This window comes from Giraffa tippelskirchi, chromosome 1 (genome assembly GCF_054371585.1).
Source record: "Giraffa tippelskirchi isolate mGirTip1 chromosome 1, T2T-mGirTip1v1.2.pri, whole genome shotgun sequence".
Lineage (NCBI taxonomy): Eukaryota > Metazoa > Chordata > Mammalia > Artiodactyla > Giraffidae > Giraffa > Giraffa tippelskirchi.
The window spans coordinates 111243585-111268763 of record NC_137275.1 but is presented as its reverse complement, the minus strand read 5'-3'; the positions used below and the strand labels follow the sequence as shown (position 1 = coordinate 111268763).

Below are 25179 nucleotides of genomic sequence, written 5' to 3'. Positions count from 1 at the left end.
CAGGCACCGTACTCGTCCCTCCTGGTTCCACCACCAAGGCGGGGAGGAGACGCACCAAGGGTATACCTGATGGCATCCCAGACTAGTGTCCAGCTCCTCACCATTAAAACCTTGCCTGCCTCTGATGCCACCTGGGGTGCAATCAGAGTGACCTTCCAGAATGCCTCCCAAGCTAAGACCGCTGGGGAAAACATTTGTCTCCTGAGTGCCTGTGCACGACCGAGTCTATTCCTGACCACAGGAAGACCAGTATAAACATAAAACCAAACTATTCCTTCTGAGTGTCACCACACCAGTATTCTCACAGATTCCACAGAAAGAATAGCTAAGGAGTTGGGACAAAAGCCACTGGAAAGCCTCCTCTGGTCCACTAAGAGCTAGTGTTACCAAAGGAAGAAGCCCTCTGTACCTTCTGAGTGACCTTGAACCTGAGAGATGCTCTTGGAGCTAGAGCTCCGTCTAGCTTCCAAACTTTCAACTCCTAGCAAAGCTAGGCACTTCCTGACTACCAATCTAAGTTTGGGACCTAAGTAACAGTACACAATAACAGCATAGATCAGAAGTCTCTTGAAAGTCTGTGGTCCGGCAGATCAGGTTAGTAGTTCTAACTTCCCACGCAATTACGAAGCGGTCAAAGAGACCAGGAAAAGCTGACCGAGAAAGGAAAGTTCAGTCCACACGCTTTGCCCATCTCTGGCTGCTCCCCTCGCAGGGAGGTTGGGTGTCTCTTGGCATTGGCAGGTCGGTATAAACCCCCAATAAGGTTCCCCTTTTGGGGGCTACCTTCAGTCATTACAGGGCACCGCAAAACCACAGAGCAGGGCTCATCACTTGTTTCACGCAGGGCGTGTCATTCATTCACACAAGCACACTGCAGAGTTAGTAAAGTAAAGCAAAAAACGTGTACATGGAGAAAGCAAAGAAGCTACAGCTCTGAGTGTTCTTACCTTGTCCTGAAGATCCTGGATGAGCCCCCAAGATGATAGCTTACGGTGAACGGTGTCGGATTCATGATCTCCGAAGAAGAAGGTTTAGCTTTGGAACCAGGGACCAGGCTTGATCACTCAACAGCTTTTGTGTAGCAGAGTTTTATTAAAGTAAGAGAAGGGACAGAGAAAGCCTCTGACATGGACATCAGAAGGGACATGGAGAGTGCCCCCCTGCCAGTTTTAGCAAGCTGTCTTATGTCTGTTAGAAAGCTATTAATCATATAAGAGAGACACCTCAAGGCTGAGAGAGTTTCACCAGGCCCCTCTCCCACAATATGCATTTTTGAGATAGGATAGCACGAGGTGTGTCATCCCCCAGCCATAAAACAGTTGATATGAATACTGGTTTGTTGAGCTATTATCAGCCCAAGGTTTGAGAAAAGAAGTTAGTCATAGTTAGTCTTTTGAAGAAGGGCAAATTTCAAAGCAAATACATAGTTTCATTAGCATAGCTTAAGAAAAAAATATTTTCCATAGAGTTTGTTTCCTCCTGCCACTTAAGGGAGAGAGAAAAAATGTCTGACACTTGCAGCCTATTTTCTCCATTTGGAGACCCCTGGCCTTCAAGCCTGACCCTCTCAATAGAAAAAGCAAGGGAATTCCAGAAGAACATCTACTTCTATCCATTGACTACACTAAAGCCTCTGACTACCCACTTATGCACCACAACAAACTGAGGGCAATTCTTAAACAGATGGGAATACCAGACCCTCTTAAGTGCCTCCTGAGAAACCTGTATGCAGGTCAAGAAGCAACAGTTAGATACTGGACATGGAACAACCAAATGGTTCAAAACGGGGAAAGGAGTATGTCAAGGCTGTATATTATCACCCTGCTTATGTAACTTTTATGCAAACTACATCATGTGAAATGTGGGGCTGGATGAATCTCCAGCTGGAATCAAGATTGCCAGGAGAAATATCAGTAAGATATATCTCAGATATGCAGTTGATACCACCCTAACGGCAGACAGAGAAGAGGAACTAAAGAGCCTCTTGAGGGTGAAAGGGGACAGTGAAAAAGGTGGCTCAAAGCAACGTTCAAAAAACTAAGATCATGGCATCTGGTCCCATTACTTCACGGCAAATAGGTGGGGAAAAAGTGGGAACAGTGGCTGACTTTATTTTCTTGGGCTCCAAAATCACTGTGGACAGTGATAGCAGCCATGAAATTAGAAGACGCTTGCTTCTTGGAAGAAAAGCTATGACAAACGCAGACAGCATATTAAAAAGCAGAAACATCACTTTGCCAACAAAGGTCAGAATAGTCAAAGCTATCGTTTTTCCAGCAGTCATGTACAGATGTGAGAGCTGGACCAACCATAAAGAAAGCTGAGCAATGAAGAATTGATGCTTTCAAGCTGTGGGGCTAGAGAACAGTCTTGAGAGTCTCTTGGACAGCAAGGAGATCAAACCAATCAATCCTAAAGGAAATCAACTCTATATTCACTGCAAGAGCTAATGCTGAAGCTCCAATACTTTGGCCACCTGATTTGAGGAACCGACTCATTGGAAAAGACCCTGATTTGGGGGAACGATTGAAGGCAGGAGAAAAGGTTGACAGAGGAAGAGATGGTTGAATAGCATCATTGACTCAATGGACATGAGTTTGAGCAAACTCCAGGAGATATTGAAGGACAGGGAAGCCTGGTGTGCTGCAGTCCATGGGGTCGCAAAGAGTCGGACATGACTGAGAGACTGAAGAAGACAATGATGAAAGAAATTAAAGACAACACAAGCAGATGGAAAGGTATACTGTGTTCATGGACTGGAAGAATTAATATTGTTAAAATAACTTATCTACCTAAGGCAATCTACAGATTCAATGCAATCCCTATCAAAATACCAAGGGCATTTTTCACAGTAATAGAACAAATAATTATAAAATCTGTATGGAAACATAAAAGGCCCCAAACAATCTTGAGAAAGAAAACCAACTAGAAGAATCACTCTCCCTGACTTCAGCATATAATATGAAACTACAGTAATAAAAAATACTATAGTACTGGAACAAAAATAGACAAATAGATCAATAAAACAGGACAGATCAGAAATAAACTCACGCATCTATGGTCAAAGCAAGAATATATAATGGAGAAAAGACAGTCTCTTCAATAAATGGTGGTAGGAAAACTGAATAGTTATATGTAAAAGAATGAAATTAGAACATTCTCTAACACCACACACAAAAACAAACTCAAAATGTATTCAACACCTAAATTTAAGACCAGAAACCATAAATTTCCCGGAGGAAAACATAGAACACTCTTTGACATAAATTGTAGCAGTAATTTTTTTTGTCTGTTTCCTAAAGTAAAGGAAATAAAAGCAAAATTAGACAAATGGGACCTGATTACATTTAAAAGAAATTGCACAGCAAGGGAAACCATAAAACGAAAAGGTAACTACTAAATGGGAGAAAATATTTGCCAATGATATAGCCAATAAGGGATTGCTATCTAAATATATACAAACAGCTCACAAAACAAACAAACAAATCCAACTAAAAACTGGGCAGAAGACCTGAACAGACATTTTTCCAAGGCATAAAGATGGCCAGCAGGAACATGAAAAGAAGCTCAACACTGTTAATCGGAAAAATGCAAATCAAAACCACAATGAGCTATCACACCTACCAGAATGGCTAGCATCGAAAAGAACACAAATAAGAAATGTTGGTGAAGATGGAGAAAAGGGAAGCCTCATACACTGCCAGTGGAAATCAAGTTGGTACAGCCACTGTGGAAAACAGTATGGAGGTTCCTCAAAAAACTAAAAACATAACTACCACATGTCCTAGCAATTCCACTCCTGGGTACCTTCCTGAAAAAAATAAAAACACGAATTTGAAAAGATACACGCACCCCGAGGTGACACAGCAGCAAAGCCAAGCTAAGGGAGCAACCCAAGTGCTCATCAGCAGACGAGCAGATAAATATGCAGTGTGTATACACACACACACTCATACACACACGCAAAGCTAAGGGAGCAACCCAAGTGCTCATCAGCAGACGAGCAGATAAATATGCGGTGTGTATACACACACACACTCACACACACACTCATACACACACACACACTCATACACACACACAGCTAAGGGAGCAACCCAAGTGCTCATCAGCAGACGAGCAGATAAACATGCGGTGTGTACACACACACACACACCCTCATACACACACCTACACACACACACACACACACACAGAGCTAAGGGAGCAACCCAAGTGCTCATCAGCAGACGAGCAGATAAATATGTGGTGTGTATACACACACACACACACAGCTAAGGGAGCAACCCAAGTGCTCATCAGCAGACGAGCAGATAAATATGTGGTGTGTATATACACACACACACTCATACACACACAAAAAGCTAAGGAAGCAATCCAAGTGCTCATCAGCAGACAAGCGGATAAATATGTGGTGTATACACACACACACACTCTCATACAATGGAATACTACTCAGCAACAACAGCAAAAAAAGAAGGAAATTTTGCCAAGTGCAACAATATGGATGGACTTGGAGGGTATTACGCTTAGTGAAATTAAGTCAGAGAAGATAAATACTGCATGTTATCATTTACATGTAGAGTCTAAAAAAATGAAAGAAACTAGTGAATATAACAAAGAAACTGACTCACAGATATAGAGAACAACGGTTACCAGTAGGTAAAGGGAAGTGGGGTGGAAAGAGCAAGATAGGAATAGGGCATTAAGAGGTACAAAATACTATGTATAAAACAAACTACAAGGATATATTGTACAATACAGGGAATATAGCCAGTATTTCATAATAACTATACATGAGGTACAACTTTTAAAAAAATTAAGAAATAGTTTAACTATTGCCCTGTGTATTCCCAAGGGTATAGAAAATAGAACCAATAAATATAAGTGACAAGGTGCAGCTCAACTGAAAGAAGAAACTTCTAAGTAATTAGTTAGGTGCTCAAAGAATGTGCTGTTCAAAGAGGTAGTAAGTTCTCACTTAGCAAGTATTTACTTCACACCTGCTGTGTGCAATGTGTCAGGCATTATACCTCTACTGGGGAGACAGACAACAGTAAGACCACAAACCAAATCTCATGTCTATATGCTATATATACATATGTCTGTATGTATATATATATCATATATGGGCTCCCTGGTGGCTCAGCGGTATAGAATCTGCCGGCAATGCAAGAGACACAGGTTCAATCCTTCGCTTGGAAAGATCAAGGAAATGGCAACCTGCTCCAGTAATCTTGCCTGGAAAATCCCATGGACTGAGAAGCCTGGCAGGCTTTCGTCTGTGGGACTGCAAAAGAGTCGGGCACAACTGAGCACGCAGGCACGTGCATGATACTGTATATATATTAGGGATATCTGACCTAATCCAGCTGGGGGCAGGGTATAGTCAGTAAAGATTTCACAGTACTTAAAACACTGAAGCTGGGACCTGGAAAATTTGGTAGACATTAGCCAGGTCATAGGGAGTACTGGTAAAATGTTCCAGAAAAGGAAAAAAATATGCAGGAAGGCCCAGAGTGAGAGATAGCATATATTACCCTTCCAATAAACCTAAAGGATTTTAAGTTTAAAGTTGACTGGAACTTACCAAGGAGAAAAAAGCAGCAAAAGAGAAAACTGAGTGAGTTCTGGTCAATGGGGAGTTTGGACTTAAGCCTAAAAGCAAACTGCAGACATTCAAAGTAACTTCAGCAAGACACATAAGATCATCCTCTAGGAAGATCACTTTGGGATGTGAGGCGGCAGAACTAAAGTAGAGAAACCATTTAAGCAGCTCTCAGAATAGTCCCTTTGAGGACACATAGGGTGGCCTGAACTAAAATGATGGTATCTGACAGAAAAGGGAGGAACTGGAGCTAGTGAGGGAGAAGGAAGCGTCTGAAAACTATTTCTGCTTTGGATAGCTGGGTAGATAGACCATTCCCTTAAAAAGGAAACATGGAATTGAAACAGACTGTGTTAATGTGTGTGTCTCTGTGTGTAAGGGGTAGTTCACATTTGTACCTTAAGGTACCTTGTAAGTTACGCAAGTGAGACCAACTATAGCACCTAAAAATATGGGTCTGAGGCTCAGGAAAGAACTCTCGGCTGGAAATGTGCAAGCCATCTACACATAGAGAGGGAAAAAGCCACACAAGTGGATGAAAGAAAAAAAAAACAAAAATATAGAGAAATCCTGTCGTAAGAGCACAACAAATCCTTGACAGACAGTAAAATAGAAACCTGGAGAGACTGAAAAGGAAGTGTCAGAGAAGATGGAAGACATGGCAGGAGGATGTCACAGCGCCAAGGGAAAGGGGTACATGGGGGTGGACAGGCAAGTTCCAGGCTCCCCAAAGGCAAGCTATAAAGACTAAGAGGTACATTGGAATTAGTTTTAAAAAAGAAAAGGTCAGGGAGAACTGGTAAGAACAATTTTACTGGGTCAATGAGCTTAAATGCTAGATTAGAAAAGGTTGAGGAATACGAGACAGAATGGAGGCAGCTCAAGAAAGGGATGAGAGATGGTCACAGACAGAAGGAAGGATTTTGTTATTTAAGACAGGTAGGGATTTGACATTTAAATACCGGCAGAGTCCAGTATTATATCGGAAAAAAAATAGTGGCAGTACTGTTTCACTCAACTCTAACAATGTTGAAGGTTGAAAAGAGAAAAACAGAAAAAGAAACAAACAAAACACTTAAAAGAGTCAGACTCAAGAGCATAGGAAGGAGTATAATACAGAGCACAACAGGGACTAGATTTCAACGGTGCAGGTGCTAAGCTGCTTCAGTTGGTCTGACTCTTTGTAACCCTATGGACTGTAGCACGTAAGTTTCCTCTGTCTATGGGATTCTCCAGGGAAGAATACTGGAGGGGGTTGCTGTGCCCTCCTCCAGGGGATCTTCCTGTCCCAAGGATCAAACACACGTCTCAGGTCTCCTGCACTGGCAGGCAGGTTCTTTGCAACTAGCGCCACCTAGGAAAACCCTTCAATGGTAGAAGAACCCAATATATAATGGAAATGCACCGGTGAATCCCAAATGACTACTTGCTGAAAATGGTGAGTGCTGTCCCAGAGTGTTCTGAAAGAGTTACCCCATCCCCCAAACCCTGAGAGGCAGGAGGGCATAATGGCTAACAGCATGGGCTCTGGACCAGCCATGTGGATTTCTATTGTAGCTCTACCACACAGGTGTGTGATACAGCTGAGTTAGACACCTTTCTGTGCTTCAGTTTCCTTTTCAGTTGTTTCATGGATTAAGTTAATAAAAGACTTAGAACAATTCTTGGCACACAGTGGTATCCATCACCACAGTTTCACTGCTATTAATACTAGGTTTTTACATTAAACTTGCTAAGGATCAAGAAAACTAGGACTCCTACATGTCTCGTGAATATTTTAATTTATGTCCTTAAAACCAAACATCTTTAAATTCTACAGAAGTATACAATTAAAAGATGGTCTCAGAGATTAAAATAAACTCTTCAATGAGAAAAATATTAAACCAAGCTGCTTTAGGTGTTAAATCAAAACTTTAGTAATATATAAACCAAAAGCAAGAATTTGTATTTGGAATGCTGAAGAATCAGTATGAGAAAAATAAGAGTTCACTCACTCAAAAAGGCACATCTTTGAGGATGTTACTAAATGTTACTACCTTCACTTCCTAGAAATCTAACCTAGTAAGATTAATAATTAGGAGTAGTATATTAGTCTTTTTAAAAAATGCTGCCAGATGGAAACATGTTTCTCTATTAATAAAATCATGAAGAGCAGAGATCAAAATTTAGATCATGTTCAAAGGTAACTTCAGCTCCACTAGGAGGCATTACACACTGAGGGTCTGGAAACCTTCCAAAAAGTTTAGCTGGTAATTTTCCAGAGAAGAGTTCTTTGGGGGAGAATTAACTACATAAATTATAGTTGCTGAAAACAAGACATAACACTGAATAATCTGGATAAAAAGGAAAAAAATCTTAGTTGAAAGAAGCAACAGAAATCCCCAGTCATCATCTCTAACAGATGTTTCCTGGCCTCTGTGGAAACAACGTGCTAAGAAGCTTACTCCTTCCCAAGCAGCCATTTATGAACAGTTCTGTTAGAAAATCATATTTAGCAGATTGCATTACTGGAATTTCCCTTTTGTGCACACTCTGTCTTGAGGTCACAGGTGAATTCTTCCACTTGACAGTTTTCAGAAAGTTCAAAGGCTATCATGTATCCCTGTCACGTCCCTTGTCCAGGCTTAACTCCCCCAATTCCCAAAGTATGTCCTCATGAATATGATTTCCAGAGCCACTGTCATCCATGAAAATCCAATTTTAAACTACATAAAGAATGAAGTCAATTTGGGAAGCAAAATAACTAATGTCTAGTTTAGGAAACTATCATAATAATGACTACAGATCTGGTCTCAAGAGTATGAGCTGTGAAAGGATTTTCAGAGTATGTTTTTTATTTTCATGACATTAAAAAATATTAACAGTTATAAACACAGAGCTCTTATATGATAAGAATTTTCTATTTTAAGATCATTTACAGAATAAGACTTTGAAGCCAATATTTTTCAAACTAGGGTACACCTTAAGTCTATGAAAAACTCTTGTTTAAAAAGATATTGTTTCAAAAATACAGTTTTAGGATACCCCATGAGGTTTAATGTTACCCAATCAATGTTTTAGGGACTTATCATGCATGTTTGGCAAAAAGGCTATTATCACATTTATGAATTAGGGGAAATCAGATTTGGCATATTGACATAAATTTGCAGCAGTAAACTCTAGTATACCAAAAAAAAATGTTTTAAAAATTAGCATAACCTTGACAAGCCACCCATCCAATCCCACCAAACAGTGAGGAACCTCCACAATAAAGAGGAACCACAAACTGCCAGAATACGGAAAGGCCACCCCAAACTCAGCAATATAAACAAGATGAAAAGGCAGAGAAATACTCAGCAGGTAAAGGAACAGGATAAATGCCCATCAAACCAAACAAAAGAGGAAAAGATAGGGAATCTACCTGATAAAGAATTCCGAATAATGATAGTGAAAATGATCCAAAATCTTGAAAACAAAATGGAGTTACAGATAAATAGTCTGGAGACAAGGATTGAGAAGATGCAAGAAATGTTTAACAAGGACCTAGAAGAAATAAAAAAGAGTCAATATATAATGAATAATGCAATAAATGAGATCAAAAACACTCTGGAGGGAACTCACAGTAGAATAACAGAGGCAGAAGATAGGATAAGTGAGGTAGAAGATAGAATGGTAGAAATAAATGAAGCAGAGAGGAAAAAAGAATTAAAAGAAATGAAGACAACCACAGAGACCTCTGGGACAATGTTAAATACCCCAACATTCAAATCATAGGAGTCCCAGAAGAAGAAGACAAAAAGAAAGACCATGAGAAAATACTTGAGGAGATAATAGTTGAAAACTTCCCTAAAATGGGGAAGGAAATAGTCACCCAAGTCCAAGAAACCCAGAGTCCCAAACAGGATAAACCCAAGGCGAAACACCCCAAGACACATATTAATCAAATTAACAAAGATCAAACACAAAGAACAAATGTTAAAAGCAGCAAGGGAAAAACAACAAATAACACACAAGGGGATTCCCATAAGGGTAACAGCTGTTCTTTCAACAGAAACTCTTTAGGCCAGAAGGGAATGGAAGGACATACTTAAAGCGATGAAAGAGAAAAACCTACAGCCCAGATTACTGTACCCAGCAAGGATCTCATTCAAATATGAAGGAGAAATCAAAAGCTTTACAGACAAGCAAAAGCTCAGAGAATTCAGCACCACCAAACCAGCTCTCCAATAAATGCTAAAGGCTTTCTCTAGACAGGAAACACAGAAAGTGTGTATAAACTCTAACCCAAAACAACAAAGTAAATGGCAACGGGATCATACTTTTCAATAATGACCTTAAACGTAAATGGGTTGAATGCCCCAACCAAAAGACAAAGACTGGCTGAATGGATACAAAAACAAGACCCCTATATATGTTGTCTACAAGAGACCCACCTCAAAACAAGGGACACATACAGACTGAAAGTGAAGGGCTGGAAAAAGATATTCCACACAAATAGAGACCAAAAGAAAGCAGGAGTAGCAATACACATATCAGATGAAATAGACTTTAAAGGCTGTGAAAAGAGACAAGGACACTACATAATGATCAAAGGATCGATCCAAGAAGAAGATATAACAATTATAAATATATATGCACCCAACATAGGAGGACCGCAATATGTAAGGCAAATGCTAACCAGTATGAAAGGGGAAATTAACAATAACACAGTAACAGTGGGAGACTTTAATACCCCACTCACACCTATGGACAGATCAACTAAATAGAAAATTAACAAGGAAACACAAACTTTAAATGATACAATAGGCCAGTTAGACCTAATTGACATCTACAGGACATTTCACCCCAAAACAATGAATTTCACCTTTTTCTCAAGGGCACATGGAACCTTCTCCAGGAGAGATCACATCCTGGGCCATAAATCTAGCCTTAGTAAATTCAAAAAAACTGAAATCATTCCAAGCATCTTTTCTGACCACAATGCAGTAAGATTAGATGTCAATTACTGGAGAAAAATTATTAAAAATTCCAACATATGGAGGCTGAACAACACGCTGCTAAATAACCAACAAATCACAGAAGAAATAAAAAAAGAAATCAAAATATGCATAGAAATGAGTGAAAATGAAAACACAACAACCCAAAACCTATGGGACACTGTAAAAGCAGTGCTAAGGGGAAGATTCATAGCAATACAGGCTTACCTCAAGAAACAAGAAAAAAGTCAAATAAATAACCTAATTCTACACTTAAAGCAACTAGCAAAGGAAGAAATGAAGAGCCCCAGGGTTAGGAGAAGGAAAGAAATCATAAAAATTAGGGCAGAAATAAATGCAAAAGAAACAAAAGAGACCACAGTAAAAATCAACAAAGCCAAAAGCTGGTTCTTTGAGAAGATAAATAAAACTGACAAACCATTAGCCAGACTCATCAAGAAACAAAGGGAGAAGAACCAAATCAACAAAATTAGAAATGAAAATGGAGAGATCACAACAGACTACACAGAAATACAAAGGATCATAAGAGATTACTATCAGCAACTATATGCCAATAAAATGGACAATTTGGAAGAAATGGACAAATTCTTAGAAAAATACAACTTTCCAAAACTGAACCAGGAAGAAATAGAAAATCTTAACAGACCCATCACAAGCACGGAAATTGAAACTGTAATCAGAAATCTTCCAGCAAACAAAAGCCCAGGACCAGATGGCTTCACAGCTGAATTCTACCAAAAATTTACAGAAGAGCTAACATCGATCCTACCCAAACTCTTCCAGAAAATTGCAGAGGAAGGTAAACTTCCAAACTCATCTTATGAGGCCACCATCACTCTAACACCAAAACCAGACAAAGATGCCACAAAAAAAGAAAACTACAGGCCAATATCACTGATGAACACAGATGCAAAAATCCTTAACAAAATTCTAGAAAACAGAATCCAACAACATATTAAAAAGATCATACATCATGACCAAGTGGGCTTTATCCCAGGGATACAAGGATTCAATATCCACAAATCAATCAACATAATACGCCACATTAACAAATAGAAAGATAAAAACCATATGATTATCTCAATAGATGCAGAGAAAGCCTTTGACAAAATTCAACATCCATTTATGATAAAAATCCTCCAGAAAGCAGGAATAGAAGGAACACACCTCAACATAATAAAAGCTATATGTGACAAACCCACAGCAAACATTATCGTCAATGGTGAAAAACTGAAAGCATTTCCCCTAAAGTCAGGAACAAGACAAGGGTGCCCACTCTCACCACTACTATTCAACAGTTTTGGAAGTTTTGGCCACAGCAATCAGAGAAGAAAAAGAAATAAAAGGAATCCAGACTGGAAAAGAAGAAGTAAAACTCTCACTGTTTGCAGATGACATGATCCTCTACATAGAAAACCTTAAAGACTCCTAATCAATGAATATAGTAAAGTTGCAGGATATGTAATTAACACACAGAAATCCCTTGCACTCCTATACACTAACAATGAGAAAACAAAAAGAGAAATTAAGGAAACAATTCCATTCACCATGGAACGAAAAGAATAAAAATACTCAGGAATAGATCTACCTAAAGAAACAAAAGACCTATATATCAGTTCAGTTCAGTTCAGTCACTCAGTCGTGTCCGACTCTCTGTGACCCCATGAATTGCAGCACGCCAGGCCTCTCTGTCCATCACCAACTCCCGGAGTCTACCCAAACCCATGTTCATCGAGTCGGTGATGCCATCCAACCATCTCATCCTCTGTCGTCCCCCTCTCCTCCCGCCCCCAATCCTACCCAGCATTAGGGTCTTTTCCAATGAGTCAACTCTTCGCATGAGGTGGCCAAAGTACTGGAGCTTCAGCTTCAACATCAGACCTTCCAATGAACACCCAGGATTGATCTCTTTTAGGATGGATTGATTGGATCTCCTTGCTATCCAAGGGACTCTCAAGAGTCTTCTCCAACACCACAGTTCAAAAGCATCAATTCTTCGGTGCTCAGCTTTCTTCACCGTCCAACTCTCACATCCATACATGACCACTGGAAAAACCATAGCCTTGACTAGACGGACTTTTGTTGGCAAAGTAATATCTCTGCTCTTTAATATGCTGTCTAGGTTGTCATAACTTTCCTTCCAAGGAGTAAGCGTCTTTTAATTTCATGGCTGCAGTCATTATCCACTATAAAATAAACTCATGGCTTGCTTCACTGATTCACATTATATACTTAATTCCTATATGCACTTTATATCACGGACTTCAAATTCAATTTTTTAGAAGTATTTTTGGAAAAAACCTACCTTATTTGATTTCATTGCTCATTAGCCCCTCTAGTTACAAAAGAAGTGTAACACAGACTCAAACTGATCATTTTAATATTTTGTCAAATTTTAGAAAAAGGGTTTACAGAAAAAGAACATCTAGATTAAATGAGGTAGTATTTTCTCTGTGCATCATACCTAACAATGTTCATATGAGTAATTGACTGGGGGTCTTGAGAACAGAAGCAATGTGACTTTTCAGAAATGGAGTCTTCAATTGGCTCAATTTGCCAGACAAATGTTCTAACCTCCTGGGGAGTCCTAGGTTTATAGCTTAAAAACTGACAGAATATACCTAAGTCCATATCAGTTCAGTCCCTATCACTGAACATCAAAGATAATGCTAATGTCCTACATGGACCCCAAGATTATACAGGACTGTTCCAAGAAAAGCCTTTCTTATACACAAAGGCTTATGTTTTTAACTGCGCACACACAAAAAGAGACTTTCCGATCAAAGACTACTATTTAGAACGAATCCCAACTGGGTGATCATTGTGTCAAGTTAATACAAATTATATTAAATCAATAAAATCTAGAACTATACTTCAAAGACTAAATCTTATGTTCTTAAGTTCAGAATGAAAACAGTACAGGTTTTAAAAATAAGCTGCTGTAATCAGAACACTGTAAGTTAACAACTAAAATGGGTAGAAAGTATTTTAAGAGACATGCAAGGGAATCATTCTGTTACAGTGTGCTGTCCCAGGCATCCAACCATTACAATCCCATCAATTTAAAATGAAAATGTGGCATAACAATAACTCGGTTTACAAATAAGAGAGATACGTAGTTTTTATGAGCTAAGGACTAATAGGAGGCGACTCTTCTACTTACCAAAGTATTAGCTGGTGCAGCACTGATGCCCACTCCAACTCTGGATATGCGACCTGGCTACCAAGTCTGGGTCCACACTCGATCCCCCACTAAAAAGCTTGACACCTCGTGCCCTGTCTTTCTCCTTCTACGCTTTGACTGACATCACAACAATTTCCTGGTCTAATATGGTTCAGCAGTGTTTTGGTATGCTATTCCCCACCACAAACTCTGTCCTAGCTGACCCAGAGCAGGGACCAGGCTAGAGTCCTACTTACAGGACAGAGTCACTCCCTAGCTGGTGTGTCTAAGGACTCCCACTGGGCAACTGAGCATGTGTCTTCTTCATTCCCAGGTCACCTTTAACAAATGCAGTTCTCTCTCTGGTAAGTTTTAATTACTGAAACTGAAAATGTACCACCATTTCAGTAAAAATTCTAACCAATAGTTCCACATCATATCTACATCAAGAAGGACATTAGTCAAATGCTACCTGTACTAGAAAGCTCTAACAGGTTGAGCAAGTAAAATTCATCAGGCTTTTAAGGATCTCAAGCATATTCCTATAATTCAGTCCCTATCTTCAAACTGAGTCTTTAAAGGATATAACATAACCTCATTTTATGAGCCAATGAAAAGCACAGAAGGGCTACTCACAGACCAAGAGAATAGTCTGAGGTCAATCCTTTTTCATTTGGTAATGACGACAATTCCACTCACAGAAAAGAGACTCTAGAAGTTCAAAGGTTTAAAGTTTCATTAGAAAAATCATACATAAAATAAAAAATATGTTTATCAACAATAATGGCATTATTTCACTCAGCAGATTCATGCAAAACATGAGTGACAGTACAGAAATGACAATAGAAAATCTCATACAACTAACTTATCTGGAAAACCAGTCCCTTAGAAGGCAACTGCAGTTCCATTTTTCCAAGGTCTCTTCTTAAGTTGAGAGTTTTCTGTAACTGGTTTTACCTTAAGTTTTCCCCATAACAAGTTTAAAATGCATGTGATTTTCCCATCACCAAGTACTTTATTCCCCAAAATGTTTAAACCAAGTACCTGATAACCGGGTGTAGGGTGTATCTGTTGCTTCCAATTCTTTTATTTTGCTAAGGAATATGAAACTGCTTTGAAAGTCAACCCAAGATCACACCAAAGTTCTATTGTCCTTGGCTACTCGGCTATTTGTCCTCGCCAGCTTCTTAGGAAGCATGAGTAACAGTCATCGGTAGCTGCACAACTGAGATTATAATGAGCACTTTTTTTCCTTTTTGTAAAGTACGCCTATAGGATCTACCTCCTCTCTGCCCACTCGGTGGATCCACCTCCCTGATCAGATTTAGACTTGAGAGGAGGTTTTTGTTCCAAGTCTCTTAATTTCTCCTGTGATCAAATTACACGAGTTTACTTAAGATTTTTCAAAAAGAAAGAAAAAAAGTGTCTTTTATTGTTTCAATGAGAAATATTGAAACCCTAAGAGAAGTTTACCATCTGTCCCAACTCCACTCCATCAAGGCTGCCAAACAGCTTCCCATTTGCTGTGACAGCAGTGGGATGCCCATGATCAACAACTGTCAGCACCAGTATGATACTTCAGACTGGGTCTTTTTCACTGCTCACTTTATTCCTAAAAAGCAAAAGCCTTTTTAATTAGACTAAATTCAGTTTCTGAAAGTGAAGGTATTTGTGTTGTTCCACTCTTGTTTGGTTACATGCACAGGACAAAATACAGGATGACTCATTTACCTTGAATAAAACGAGACAGTGACAACTGCAAGGGAGGTTGATTGAAATATTCCTGTAGCTTAGAGAAACTAGAGCAAAGTGCAAGCTGGAACAGAGTTCTAAACATCTCTGGTTGAAATTCAAACTATTGGAAAGAAGGTGAAGGGGCATTAATAGGATCGGTGCCCTAAAAAACTATCGAGGTGGAAAGCCACCTCTGTGTGCTCCTCCACGGCCCCCCCTGAAGCCACCTCTTTCTCCTCGGAAGTTAGATCGGTTTCTCTCTCGCCCACGGCCAGCAGAAGTGCCACTTCTTCCACCTCCTCTGGGAGCTCCACCTCCTCGATCAGATTTAGATTTGGGAGGAGGTGATTTTGGTCGAAGTCTCTCAATTTCCTCTGTACATCCAGTCAAATAGGAATTCGGGGCACTGAAGTAAGATGCATACGTTTCTGCATTGTAGTTACTATTTGTAAGAGTTGGTCCAACTGTAAGCCACCCTGAAATGGAGGGAAAAAAGATTAACCTTCCCCCCCCCCCCAATTCTCTTACTGATCTTTAGGAGCCATTTCAAAGCTCCAGTGTATTTCTAAAGATGTCCCTATCACTTACCCAATATTGATATCTTACACAGAACATGTGGCATTTAACTATGGTCTTTGATTTCATATATATATATTTTGTTTGTTTTTTGTCTTAAACTGTAACTTTTGTAATATAATCGTCATTTCCATCCATATTTCACATTCTGTGAGAACAGGATTTAGAAAATATTAGACACTACACTGAGTTCCGGCTTAGTGAAAATTTATTAAATTTTATATCACCTTCCTACTTGTAGAAACGGTTCCAGTTTTCTGACTAACATCCTGGAACTAACTTTTGCTTCTTCTCTTCCAACCACATTAACCCAGCTGACAGGTCTTAGAATTTCAATCTACTATCATGTTGCTCCTATCTGTTACCATCTTTCCATTTCTACTGCCACCCTTCGTTTTTTTCTACTAGCTTTGTCCCCTACACATATAACAGACATACATGTATACTGTAATGCTTTCCCAACCTCTCCTCCCTCTAAAAGTGGAAAGCCTAAAGCAAAGCTGAAACCACATTCCTTCTCTGCACAACCTTCTGGGCTTTCCACTAAGCCAGAATTCATTAACATAGAATCAAAAGTCTTATTCAGTGAGGTCTGAACTAGCTTTCTAATCACACTGCTAAACAATGAACCACTATAGTTAACTGTTTGCACACAGATCTCCACCTTGTGCCTATAATTTTTTCTATCCTGTCAACCTGGTAAAAATTCCATCCTTCAACATCCACTTTAAACATGTATCTTAATGAAATGAACTATCTTTCTGAATTTCCATTACATATTATATTTCTATAGGTAAAAAGGTATTTTTGTCAACTTCACTGCTAGATAATTTTCCCTATAAGGGTGGTTTCTGTTTGATTACATTGCATCTGCAATAGAAAGAGCGGGAATTAACTGTAAACGCCTGATGGAGCCGGTGTGCTTCGAGGTTCCCTGCATGTGGTGATCCCTGATCATCAGGGCATAGGTTCTTCACCTGAAAAATTAATCTCACACTATTTCTGCCTTATCAGGATTATTTCTTAGACTATTAGGTCCATGATAAAATGCAAAATATTTTCCTAGGGTCACATTCTAAAATGTAGTAGCCTTTTTTGTACAAAACTGTGTTCATCATTTAAATCGTCTAACAGTGCACAGATAAGATCTGTAATATCTGGAGAAAAATAACTGATAAAACCACATGACGCCTTTCATGTCTCATCAAGTAGACACCCTGATAAAAGTCAGATGAAAGAATACACCACACACCTATGTGGTCTCACTGACAATTGAACCTATGTGACTTTTACGTGCTTTTGGTTTATTTTCTGCTATATATATAGTGCTGTGGAACACAACGCACAAGCAAGAGGTAAGAAAAAATTCGAAGATTTAATATAAATAGTTAATATTGTCTCTTTCATGCTATATTGCCATACATAAATAAGACATGCAAACCTTTACAAAGTAAACTGCAAGGGACGCTGCCTCCCACTCACAAATTCTTCACTGCAACAGTGTTCTATTAAAATTTCTAATCCTTAATTTCTAAGACCCAAGTAAGTTTAAATTAGCCTGGCTTCAGCGAATATGATATATATAGCAATTTTTAAACTTTTAAAGCAATAATAAAGAGTATTCCTCTGGTATGTGTTATATACCTTAGATTACCTCCTTGAGGAAGAAGTATATTTGAGGATTTGACCCAAATAAATTATAGCCTCTTGAACAGACTTCTCTCAGTCGCTCTTATTATTATTTACATGGTTAACTTCCTACTACATAATTTTCCCAAGTGGATATTCCTTCTTAATACTACAATAATTTTTGCAAGAATGGGCAAAGATAAAGAATCAGATAGTAGTTTACAAACAAAAAATAAAATCTGAACCTCTAAGACTTTGTGCAACTGGTATAGATATAGATAGAAGGGTATCAAAGATATAATGTATAATATAAAGTGGGTAGAGTGGCCACAGCTAAATGAATGGAGAAAATTCCCATTATGTTATAGTTATAGAATATTATAAACACAAACTAGCACCAAAATTTGTATTTTTATTTCAGTTGCTGTGTATGTATCTACAGCTATACTTAACAATTATCTACTGTCTCTACTCCTTAGGTTCTTCCACTCACATCAAAAAAAAACCTTAATGCTATAAAGCCAATTAAAAGCATTATAACTAATTACTTAAATGTAGAAAAAATTTTGACAAATATTTTGACATAATATTGAGAAAAATACAAAATGATGAATGATACAGTTAGGTAAAAATCTGTATGCACAAGAGGACTGGAAAGTATTATGCAAAAAAATAATACTTCTTGGAAGTAGTGAGGTTGAATCTTTTTTCCTCTTGAAAATTTTCTTTAATGTTGTTACACTGACTTTTCAATTATTAAAAGATTACCATCTGTTTGATGTTCCCTTTTATTGTTCAAATAGCTTTGCTTTTTCTTTAAAGTTTTCTACTTCCTTTAAATAGCAGTTACCACTGGAGACTGTTCCCAGATTCAAGGGCTGTTTTGGGGTATGAAGGTTAATGATGGAAGATAAAAATCTGTTCCTTATTTCCTCAAACACTACAGCCATAATCTTAATATTCAATATCTATGGACATCTACACTTTCTGAAAAACACACAACTCCAGCTGAGCATCTAGTCATGTTACTTTCTTTTAAGTCAGTGAAGAGGAAATACTTGCTTGCCACAAGCTCTGCTGCCAAAATATTTTACTTTCATAAGAGAGTAAAATCATCTACTAAACCTCCAAACAAGATGTTCATGTATATGTATAGCAGAAGTCTCAACAACTCAAAAGTTCATCCTGTAGCTGTATATCTAGTATGTGTGTAATAACTCAGGCATGACTGTATATATATATATTGAGAAAAATTGGTTTTAAAAGACTAAAGAAACTATGAAGTTTAAACTATAGCATTCCTACCCTTTAAAAAAACCAATATGCTATTTTAATTTAGAATTTAATAATTCAAGGGTACATGCTGCAATTTCCAAGAAAACCAGTGAAGGAACAATAAAAATATCTAACAAGTTAATAAAAAAGAAACACTGAATAATGTAAGAATACTTAACCCAAAAGAAATGAGAGAAAAGGGGACACAGAACAGGTGTTATCAATGTAAACTAAACAGTAAGATGGTCATGGCAAACACCCTCTTCCAATAACACAAGAGACAACTCTATACATGGACGTCACCAGATAGTCAACACTGAAATCAGATGGATTATATTCTTTGCAGCCATAGATGGAGAAGCTCTATACAGTCAGCAAAAACAAGATGGGGAGCTGACTGTGGCTCAGATCATGAACTCCTAATTGCCAAATTCAGACTTAAATTGAAGAAAGTAGGGAAAACCATTAGGCCATTCATGTATGACCTAAATCAAATCCATTATGACTATACAGCAGAAGTGACAAATACATTTAAGGGATCAGATCTGATAGGGTGCCTGAAGAGTATAGACAGAGGTTCCTAACACTGTACAAGACATGGTGATCAAAACCATTCCTAAGAAAAAGAAATGCAACAAGGCAAAATGGTTGTCTGAGGAGGTCTTACAAATAGCTAAGAAAAGAAGAGATGCAAAAGGCTAAGGAGAAAAGGAAAGATATACCCATCTGAATGCAGAGTTCCAGAGAAGAGCAAGGAGGGATAAGAAGGCCTTCTTAAGTGAACAATGCAAAGAAATAGAGAAAACAGAATGAGAAAGACTAGAGATCTCCTCAAGAAAATCTGAGATACCAAAGGAACATTTCATGCAAAGACAGGCACAATAAAGGACAGAAACAGTATGAACCTTACAGAAGCAGAAGAGATATAAGAAGTGGCAAGAATACACTGAAGAACTGTACAAAAAAGGTCTTAATGACCTGGATAACCACAATGGTGTGATCACTCACCTAGAACCGGGCGTCCTGGAGTGTGAAGACAAGTGGGCCTTAGGAAGCATTAATATGAACCAAGCTAGTGGAGGTGACAGAATTCCAGCTGAGCTATTTCAAATTCTAAAAAGTGATACTGTGAAAGTGCTGCACTCAATACGCCACCAAAGACGGAAAACTCAGCAGCGGCCACAGGACTGGAAAAGATCAGTTTTCATTCCAATCCTAAAGAAGGGCAATGCCAAAGAATGTTCAAACTACCACACAACTGCACTCATTTCACATGTAAGCAAAGTAATACTCAAAATCCTTCAAGCTAGGCTTCAACAGTATGTGAACCAAGAACTTCCAGATGTACAAACTAAATTTAGGAAAAGAAGAGGAACCAGAGATCACATTTCCAACATCTATTGGATCATAGAAAAAGCAAGAGAGTTCCAGAAAAACATCTCCTTCTGCTTCAATGACAACACTACAGTCTTTACTGTGTGCATCATGACAAACAGTGGAAAATTCTTAAGAGATGGGATACCAGACCACCTTACCTGCCTCCTGAGAAATCTGTCTGCAAGTTAAGAAGCAACAGTTAGAACTGGACATGGAACAACGGACTGGATCAAAACTGGGAAATGACTATGTCAAGGCTGTATATTGTCACCCTGCTTATTTACCTTATATGCAGAGTACATCATGAGAAATGCCAGGCTGGATGAAGCACAAGCTGGAATCAAGATTGCCAGGAGAAATATCAATATCTCAGATATGCAGACCGACTCCATCCTAAGGGCAGAAAGTGAAGAGGAACTAAAGAGCCTCTTGATGAAAGTGAAAGAGTAGAGTGAAAAAGGTGGCTTAAAACTCAACATTCAAAAAACTAAGATCATGGCATCCGGTCCCTTCACTTCATGGCAAATAGATGGGGAAACAATGGAAACAGTGACAGATTTAATTTTCTTGGGCTCCAAAATGCAGATGGTGACTGCAGCCATGAAACTTAAAGACACTTGCTCCTTGGAAGGAAAGTTATGACCAACCTAGACGGCATATTAAAAAGCAGAGACATCGCTTTGCCAACAAAGGTCTGTATAATCAAAGGTACAGTTTTTCCAGTAGTCACATACAGATGTGAGAGTTGGACCATAAACAAGGCTGAGCACCAGAGAATTGATGCTTTTGAACTGTGGTGTTGGAGAAGACTCTTGAGAGTCCCTTGGACAGCAAGGAGATCAAACCAGTCAATTCTAAAAGAAATCAACCCTAAATTTGGAAGAACTGATGCTGAAACTGAAGCTCCAATACTTGGGCCACTTAATGCAAAGAGCCAACTCACTGGAAAAGACTCTGATGCTGGGAAAGATTCAGGGAAGGAGAAGGAGGAGATGACAGAGGATGAGATGGTTCGATGGCATCACCAAGTCAATGGACTTGAGTTTGAGCAAACTCCAGGAAATAGTGAACGACTGGGAAGGCTGGGGTGCTGCAGTCCATGGGGTCACAAATAGTTGGACATGACTGAGTGGCTGAACAACCACAAATATCAGAACTACATTAAAGGTTTTCTTAGTGGCTCAGTGGTAAAGAAACCCCACAGCAATGCAGGAGACACGGATTTGCCCTTGATCCTGGAAGATCATACATGCTGCGGCGGGACATCTAAGCCCGTTTACAATTACTGAGCCTGTATTCTAGAAACTGCAACTAGTGAGGCCACGCGCCAGAACTACTGAAGTTCTCGCATCCTAGAGCCTCTACTTCAGAAAATCCACTCAAATGAGAAGCTTGTGCACCGTAACTAGAGCAGCCCCAGCCAGCTGAAAAGTCTGTGCAGCAACAAAGACCCAGCACAGCCAAGAATAAATAAAAAGAAACATTTTTAAAAAAGAAATTACATTAAATATAGACTTGACCCGTAGCTCAGTTGGTCAAGAATCTGCCTGCAATGCAGGAGGCCATGGTTCAATCCTTGTGTTGGGAAGATCCCCTGGAGAAGGAAACGGCACCTCACTCCAGTATTCTTGCCTGGAGAATCCCATGGACAAAGGAGCATGGCGACTAAACCACCACCACCACCACCAAACAATTCAGTTAAGGGGCTTCCCTGGTGGTCCAGTGGTCAGGACTCCACACTTCCAAAGCAAGGGGCACGGGATAAATTCCTATTTGCAGAACTGAGATCCTATGTCTCTCAGCCGAAAAATAGAAACCAAAAAAAAAACACCAAACATGGGAAAGGGAGCAATCAATTATTTTTAAAAAACCCAATTCAAAGATAAAGATTAAATCTACCTATTTAATGAAAACTACCTCTGTGTTTGATCATAAGAGGTATGTTAAAGGATATGGAAGACTGAAACTAAAGGATGGAAATACTATGCAAAGCAAACACAAACCAAAAAAAAGCTGGAATCACTGTAATAATGTTAGATGAAGTAGGATTTTAAGTTAAGAAACTGGATTAAGAAGGACATTTCATAATATTAAGAGCATCAATCTACTAGGAAGGCATAAAAGTCCTACATTTTAAATATACCTAATAACAATCTCGAATAGACATAAATTCAAAATTGACAACTAAACAGAACCACAAACCCATAATCTTAATAGATTTAAACATACCTTTCCCATAGAATAGTTAAAAAAATCAGTAAAGACATGGCTGACAGAAACAGCATACAACAAATACTACAACCAACAACAACAAATTTACATTATTTTCAATCAGACTTTCATCTGAATTGGAAACTCATCAAAATTCGGTCAAAGCAAATTACAAATTAGTGATATTTTATGATACAGATTATTTGACCACAATATTAAGACAAAAAGCAATGAGCAATGATAACTTAGGCAATGCATTTCTGAATAACAAACTGCCAGGAGAAAAACCATTTAACTTTTTTTTTTTTTTTTAACTACAGAAAAGATCATTTTACGGTCCATATGATTCCATTAAATAGCAAGCTTATCTTGAATATTTAACATGGGTTTTCAAGGATGAGTTGTTTGGGAAAACCAGAGGCTGTACAGTAAACGGGGTGCCGCTCCTGGCGAGGACGGGGCCCTTAGCGGCCTCAGCACACAGTTCTGGAGATCAGGGGTGTGAACCAGGAGGGACCGTCTCTGGGCAGTGTGTCTACCCCTGGGCCAGTAACACGGAGGTGTCAGGGTCCACTGGAGCCTTCTGGACCGGACGCGGCCAAGGGGGTGACAGCAGGACTTGGCATGACATTCACCGGCAAGGGCTCCCCAAGAGGCTGCAGGGAGGAGGAAGGTCACAGGCCGGGCGTGCACAGCCGAGCGGCCACAGGCTGCAGGATCCTCCCTCTCATCGGATCCTTCTCTACATCCGCGCAGCCGGCACGCCTCCTAGATTTCCCATCACATTCTTACCCTCGTGGGTTCTTCCTGGTTCATCTGAAGATCAAATTCCCATCTTTTCTTTCAGAAGCCTAATCAGGGGACTTCCCCAGCAGTCAGGGGTTAGGAGGCCATGGTTTCACTGCTGGGAGCCTGGGTTCAACCCCTGGTCAGGGAACTGAGAGCCCACGAGCCATGCAGTGCAGTGAAGCCACAAAAAAATAAATAAATAAAAGTTCCAAAAGCCTAATTAAAATTCATCCTAGGAAGCTGTCCACGTCCAATGACTTCCATTCTGTAAATGGTTAACCAATTTTAACTTGTTTTCTAGCTTAAACACATGGGCTTTTATGAACTAGGGCTACAGCTGACAACACACACACACACATCCTACGGCCGCCACGTGGATGAACAGAGCCAGAGGCGGGGCGCGCTGTGACTCCACTGATGTGAAGCCTCGGGGAGGCAGAGCTAGTCTCTGGCAAGAAGCATCAGAAAAAAGGGTACCGGCGCTGGGGAGGGCGCGCACTGCCTCTGGGAGGCTGGAAACGCTCCACAGCGTTATCTGGGTGACGGTGGCACAGATGTGCAGATGTGCAGAAGCGCACCCCCAAATCCTCGCACACACTGAAGATCTGAGCGCTGCAGCGGCTGCGCAGCACAAGTGTAAAAAGACTGCTTTCGTCTGGATTGTGCTGAAATTCTGCCGCGTGTGCAGTCTTATCTAGAGCTCTTCCGGGACTCCTACATTCCCAGGACAGGCGAGTCCTCACCTCTCCAGCCCATCTGGCACCTGATGGCCTGAGTCGACAGCCCTTTCATCTCCCTTCCACACGGAACTCTCTGGGGCCAGCTCGGGGGCCGCTCTTGATTGTCAGCTTTAAAACAATCTAGGGCATGCATCTGTCTGCCCTGGGCCAGTCATAAAGAACACTTACCCTGTTCGCTTGCCTGCACGGTCTCCATGAACTAGAGAAAGCCTTTGAACATACCTCTCAATAGGAGCACAGTAACCGTCAAAGGAGAGGAGGAGAGCGCCTGCCAGGAACGCAGGCCCCTGTAAACCCATCTGCAGGAAGGCGCCCTCACGGCCCAGCCCGGAGCTCGTCCCCTGGCCGCGGGCGGGACAAGGCGGCTCCCTCCTCGGGGCTCAGCCTGCGGGGAGATGACCTCCCAGCCTTTCTGTTCCCCCAGGTGGAAGCATCAGATGTCGTTCAGCACAACGCTAGCGACAGAACTGCTGATACCAACGGAAATTGTTAAAAAATAAAACAGTCGTCCGTGGAATGCCTGTGTTCTAAGAGCGCTCGGAGACACTCGACAATCTTGTCTTCGTGGTAAACCGATGAGGCGGCCCCTGCCTCCCGCTCCACCCGCGAGGAGACTGAAAGGCAGGCAGGCGAGGCCCGCCGGGGGCACCAGGCAGGGGCAGCTGACCCTCCAGGTTCCCTTCAGGTCGCAGGGGGCCGGCTGGCCTGCAGTCTCGCACAGGCACCGCGGCAGATTCAAAGCCTGGAATCAGGTTCGGAGTAGGAGACTGTCTGGGGCGGAAACCTCTGACAGCTCTTCCCAAATCTTCCTCTCAGGGTGGAACAGACGAACTCCGTCAGAAGCCGCTGAGCCGCGGAAACCCAAGCTTTACTGGCACTGAGCTGAGTATCCAGGTCTCTCATCTGAAAAGCAGATGTTCTGATTGTTCCACGGTACCTTGCAGGCAGAGTACACCCCGAGTTTCTCCAGCTTCTTGGCCCGCGGGGCGGAGCGCAGCTGCGCCTTCTTCACGGCGATCCGGGCCGAGCTGCCGCCTCCCGGGCCCTCGGCCGCGCCCGCCGCCGCCCCCGCCGCGGCCGGCCCGCAGGAGCCCGCGCCCC

At 40.5% G+C, this 25179-nt stretch overlaps 2 protein-coding genes across 6 annotated transcripts in view; both read right to left on the bottom strand.

The window, feature by feature from the left end:
- Positions 1–14458, bottom strand: part of LOC145506173 (liprin-alpha-1-like) — a 35719-nt gene extending 21261 nt beyond the window's left edge. The window contains exon 1 of one of the 2 annotated variants that reach the window (XM_081490212.1): positions 14384–14458. The gene's annotated coding sequence lies outside the window, so the exon portion shown is untranslated. Of the gene's footprint in view, positions 1–947; positions 1072–14383 lie in introns of those variants that run through there. The other variant, XM_081490198.1, reaches the window with a different exon arrangement.
- The window catches only part of LOC145506138 (N(6)-adenosine-methyltransferase non-catalytic subunit METTL14-like), a 41871-nt gene continuing 29639 nt past the window's right edge, over positions 12948–25179 (bottom strand). For 2 of the 4 annotated variants that reach the window (XR_014053572.1, XM_081490063.1), the window contains exon 11: positions 14466–15957. Coding sequence is in view for 3 of the 4 variants with exons in the window: in XM_081490063.1 (XP_081346189.1) it covers positions 15653–15957 (305 nt within the window). In the remaining variant the exon portion in view is untranslated. The other 2 variants (XM_081490072.1, XM_081490083.1) reach the window with 2 other exon arrangements.